We start from the raw sequence: 5300 nt of genomic DNA on the forward strand, positions 1-5300 counted from the left end.
CGACTGCGGTGCCTGGCAACAGAAAAAGACGTGATGACGTCCTCTCCAGATTGCGTATTATGGGATGTGCAGAATTAAACAACCCGAAGAGGACAAGGGGGAAGCCAAACATAATAAAAGAGATAGATATAAACGAATTGCATGGTGAATCATGGAGCTCTCTGCTGTTGGTGAGAGTGTCTTCGCAGCCGAGTCCATCCTTAAACGGAGAATCAGACGGGTATTTGCTGCTTTTCGCCCACAGGGTCTCCACACATATTACGCAACCATTTGTTTGTCCGGCGTTTACAATCAATGCTTTGATAACCATGAACGTATTACGGATCTGTTTTGCAGGGTCGCTGGGAATATCTGGTGAAATGGAAGGGCTGGTCTCAGAAGTGAGTATTTTAGCGGAGGCTGTGAAGGACAGCGCTCCATTCTGGCGGCTCGCATAACTGCAACACCCCAGACATGTCGTTTATTCAGATCGTTTCTTGTCATATCAATCGCTTCTTGTGTTGAAGTGCAGTCTGCTATATATCTGATGGCTCTTGTGCTCCAGGCATGGGGCTTTAGAAGTCTGACGTTCAGTCCGCTGGGATGCATTAAAGTAGCTTTAGCAATGGCTGGGTTCACCATGCGTCACTGTCCGCTACATAGCCTGTAATTGTAGCGCAAGCAGCAAGATCGCGTTGTTAAAGTACAACGCAGCGGTGTGGGTGGAGACGATCTGTCTAATGTATCTGTCTTGTTGTGTTTTGGACACAGGTACAGTACCTGGGAGCCGGAGGAAAACATTCTGGATGCACGTCTGTTCGCAGCTTTTGAGGAGAGGTGAGGGTTTGACAGCGCAGCAGTAGGCCTCTGTGCAGAAAGGAGACAGCACCGTGCATTTTGTACCGTAAACATGTCCATTTAAATAAGACTTTTTTTGTATGTTTGAATCTGGCAAACTTTTTCTCTACTTAAGAAAGTGACAACAAGCATCGTTGGAGCGAAGTCATTCCGATTATAATCCAGATTGTTGCAATGTACGCTATTGTCATTTTCTTATCATAAACGGGATATCTGCCTCACTGTGACACGTTTTTATTTTTATTTGAACGTAATTATAATTAAAAAGTGTTAAAAAAAACATTTAATCAAAGCCCATTGGTCACCTAAAGGCCCCTGCGAGAAAATGCATTTCCCAATTTAATTACAGACTAAATGAAAAATGTTTATATATATGTTAAACTGTAATGACTCGTTAGTTGATTTTCTTTCTCAGGGAGCGCGAAAGGGAGCTGTTTGGACCGAAGAAGAGGGGACCCAAACCTGAGACATTTCTCTTGAAGGTCGGGTAAATCTTTTGATGCATTTCTCATGTTATCTTTTCCTCTTTATCATGTGAGATGATGTGAGTCATTTCGATTTCATCGTTATCACAGCCTTATTGAGTTTGAAACTTTGGTGATTAAAAAAATATTGCTTATGACTACTGTGAGATCTGAGAGCCAAGAAAGTGTTTAATTCCCCCCAGTGATTTTCATTAGTTTGAGCTTCAGCCTTTACATTTAAAACATATTTTTATATTAAAGGAAGGGTTAGGGTTATATGTATTTGACATGCATTCCTTGTAAAACAAAGCAGCTTTAGGGACGAGGCCTTAAAGCTCGTATAACCAAACAGATTGCAGCTGCTTTCTCTTAAACCTTTACATTTCCTCAGGAGAAATCAACATTTAATCTCTGGTAAACTCCCCTCATAAACGTTATATGCTCTGTCCTCAGGCCAAAGCCAAAGAAAAGACGTATGAATTTAGAAGAGAGACTCCCAGAGGGATCCAGGTTTCCTATCCCATCCCGGAGCCTGTCATAACACCCAGGGCCCGGGAAGGTTTACGCACCGTGGTTCCCACAATCTTCCCACCTAGTGCGGTCAACAGGGGGGAAAGTGTCCAAATCCGACCACCAGAACCAGAGAGGAGGCCAAGACCGACTCCATCCGCTGCTTTGACAGACCTAGAAGCCGTCCGTTTACCTAAAAAAAGAGGGCGCAAACCGAAGCTTCATTTACATTACAATGAAACAGTCGATGGGGGCCGCTCAGCAGAGCTTAACACCAAACGGAGCAGGTCACTCGAGGAGCCGGTGTCAAACGTATTTTCCAACATGTCCCGCCGCTTGCAACATCACGGTGAGGCGTCAGATCACAGCCTCATCCAGCTGACACGGAGGTTCCAGGAGAAGACCACAATCACACCAAAACACAGCAGCGAGCACAGACACGCAGGGTTGTCTTTCAGGGCGTTCAATCCAGATATGCGTAAAAAGGATCAGTTAAAACACAGGACTAAATGTTCGATGTCTGTTCCGCGGGCCAGCAGCTCTGCAGAGCACCGGAAGCATCACGTGAAGGAGTGCGGTCACTCCGCTGTCAGATCCACGGAGCCCAATGACAAGACCACGCGACCAGCCTCGTGCTGGACCCCAAGTTTGACCAACCAGGACACTGTGACGGTGACAGATGTCACCATGAACTTCTTGACAGTCACTGTCAGAGAGAGCAGCACGGAGAAAGGTTTTTTCAGAGAGAAACGATGAGTATGCTCGGATGTGGGTCTTTAAATAAATATATATCATAGTTTAACAAGTTACTATAACTAACAAGCCTACTGCAATGCTATATTTTTTCTATGTAACTTTCAAACGTGTACATACACATATTTAATACGCTGTTGAAAAAATAAAAAAATGAAAGTGTCCTTGTGAATTTATCGTTATTGCAATCGCTATTACATCCTGCTTGAGACTCTTTTTTTTTTAAAGAAAAACTGTCCGATCACGTCATTATAAATAACCTTACCTTTCTTCAACCAAATGTTGCTTTGACATTCATCCGGTTATTGATTCTGAGAGTGTTCCCTCATGACAAGGTTTTCATTTAGAAAGTTGAATTGTAGATGTACTGAAGGTGTGTCTGAAATTAAAATACTTTACAGTCTTTCACGTGTTTAAACAAAGGCCACGTGAGTCTAACACGGTTCTGAAAAGGATTTTTCAATATTTCTAAAAGGTAAGAATGTGTGTAAGCTGCAGCATCACTTCAAAAGATCGAAATAATTACACCTAAATAGATAACCCATGCATCATAATAAAATGTTTTATTATACAGCTGGATGAAATACTTTCCGTGAAGGCTTTTCTGTTGGTAGTTTCTCTACTGAAAGTTAATCTATTTTTGGTAAACGGAATTGAAGACATACCAAAGTTTGACTGTAATAGATGTATTTAAAAATATACTATTTTTCAGTTGTACTGGTGTAAGTGTATAGCCTCCTGGTCACACGCAACTACCGAACAACACATAAGGACATCTTCACATTTTTTCTTTGACCCCCACCGGTTCCATTCAAATTCAAGAAATCACAAACGATTTGTGTAAGACTACACCATGTTTTAATTGTGTAGTCTTAATATCCGTTAAACGCTTTGAATCACAATAAAAAAGAAGACAAATATCAGAACCTGTCTAACCTTGGTGGACTTGATTACCGATTTAAGCTTATAAGCATGTTATACTTATTCCCTGCGCCATTATCATCACCACCACCAATGTCGATTATAGCAAGTGGTGAAAGTACGCAGACTTCAAAGGACGAGTTGGGCCTTTAATCTGACAGTCATTCTACAGGAACGAGATGTTTTTGACAGTTTTACTCTAAACACTCTATGCTATAATGATTCCAGGAATAAGTAATGACATAAGTGAGCCATTTAATTTGCACATAACCCGGAGAAAGAATTACAGGAAGAGTTTTTTTAACAGTGACCCCGTGTGTCGAGTTGAGTGAACAGAGGTTTATGATTTGAATGGTTCCTCTATACGGTTCCTCTTTTTAGGGGGTTAAACTGTATCGTAGGCCGTTATTTATCCCCTTAACTTGCATCACCTTGCTCCACCAGGCTTGTACAGTACATAAAGCATCCAGGCTGCACTCCGCTGATAAGAGGCCAGTTCTTTCAAGCACAAAGCCTCCATTCATTTGACTTCGCTTTGTCTCTGCAGAGGACACATGACCCAATCTGACCATCCGGGACTCCTGTGAAGAAACTCCGTCTGGATTCTGCCTCACCAATGGCCGTTTTAAAATTTAAATTAGTTTATATAGGAACATTTAGTTTGATGTTTTGGTTTGATGAAAAAAGGGGATGATTTAGTGCTTTCCAGGAATACATTTTGACGCAAAATCGTGGATCAAAAAGAAAGCAACACCCATCGCATTCTTCGTGCACTTTCACATTTATATTACACATTCAATATCATCCAAACTCCTAGATGTAGTGGCTAGAGTAGTACAACTTGTCCTGCAGCTGTGACAACATCCTGCCAGATTCTCCACCTGAGTGTAATTTACTCAACGACATAGCTACCCATCAAGAATCTAAACCCTTTGATCTGATTCTGCCTGAGGGCCCTTATAAGCTGGATGCAAACCTCGAGAGGCCTGTCTGGTTACACTCCACAGACTTTACCTCCACAAGATGTCGCCAGCAGCGAGACCTTGAAACTCTGCCAAATTATTTCCCCACAAAGACCCTGCGAGTTAAAATGAAGTGGAACCACTCATCCACAGAGGATTAATCATTGGTGAAAGCTTGTATCGTTTGTCTTCACGTACAGTATTAGCGGCTGTTGAGTTCCAGCCTCCTCACGAAGACAGCCAGCAGCAGACGTTCAGTGAGGGCAGTGTGCGTTACATCATCCCTCCACTAGATGAAGCTCAAGCTCAGATACACCTCTCCCAATTGTATTTCAGCTTGGCTAACTTGGAAATGCATCAACATTAGATTACTCTTTAGCACATGGTATAATGTATTGATTTTACACAAACGTTTGAATAAAGAGAGAATCATTTATGCGATCCAGTAAGTGTCATTTGACCAGGTGAGTCCAAATCCAATACTATATTAATTACTATAAATAAAACACTTATTTTCATTGAATTATGAGTATTTCTTGAGCAAATGGTTGCTAATTAATCCGTTTTTTAAATGACAAGTCATAATTGTTAAAGCTTCCATGTCACCCAGTGAGCCCAAATCAATGCAATAATGTTGTAGGAGTTTTTGGCCTAATAATAAAGCTACTATGTGGTGGTTTAACTCCCGGGCATTACCTGTGGATAAGATACCGTTTGTGTTGTAGCTTCAATAATCGATAGGCTCGTTATCAGGTGCAGCATAATACAATCCTTTTGTTCCTATTGTGTTGTGCATAGAGTCCATATCCATCACCATCAATTCATTGCCCGACCAAACAATCTGGGGTAACCT

The 5300-nt window shown here is 41.6% G+C and overlaps 1 protein-coding gene across 1 annotated transcript; it reads left to right on the forward strand.

Annotated features, from left to right (window-relative positions):
* Window positions 1–2728, forward strand: cbx8a (chromobox homolog 8a (Pc class homolog, Drosophila)). The gene is made up of 5 exons (XM_063902985.1): window positions 1–220; window positions 337–380; window positions 751–816; window positions 1253–1319; window positions 1755–2728. Exons 1-5 carry the CDS (start codon window positions 152–154, stop codon window positions 2565–2567), a joined length of 1059 nt encoding a protein of 352 aa, XP_063759055.1. The 5' UTR covers window positions 1–151; the 3' UTR covers window positions 2568–2728.
* Window positions 2729–5300: the final 2572 nt, after the last annotated feature.

This window comes from Eleginops maclovinus, chromosome 16 (assembly GCF_036324505.1).
Source record: "Eleginops maclovinus isolate JMC-PN-2008 ecotype Puerto Natales chromosome 16, JC_Emac_rtc_rv5, whole genome shotgun sequence".
Taxonomy (NCBI): Eukaryota; Metazoa; Chordata; class Actinopteri; order Perciformes; family Eleginopidae; genus Eleginops; species Eleginops maclovinus.

Bases quoted from the DNA above. Each gene is read 5' to 3' on its own strand.
- cbx8a (XM_063902985.1), top strand. From the start codon at position 152: ATGGAGCTCTCTGCTGTTGGTGAGAGTGTCTTCGCAGCCGAGTCCATC. The intron at 221-336 runs GTATTTGCTGCT...TCTGTTTTGCAG, and splicing joins TTAAACGGAGAATCAGACGG to GGTCGCTGGGAATATCTGGT. The intron at 1,320-1,754 runs GTCGGGTAAATC...CTCTGTCCTCAG, and splicing joins CTGAGACATTTCTCTTGAAG to GCCAAAGCCAAAGAAAAGAC.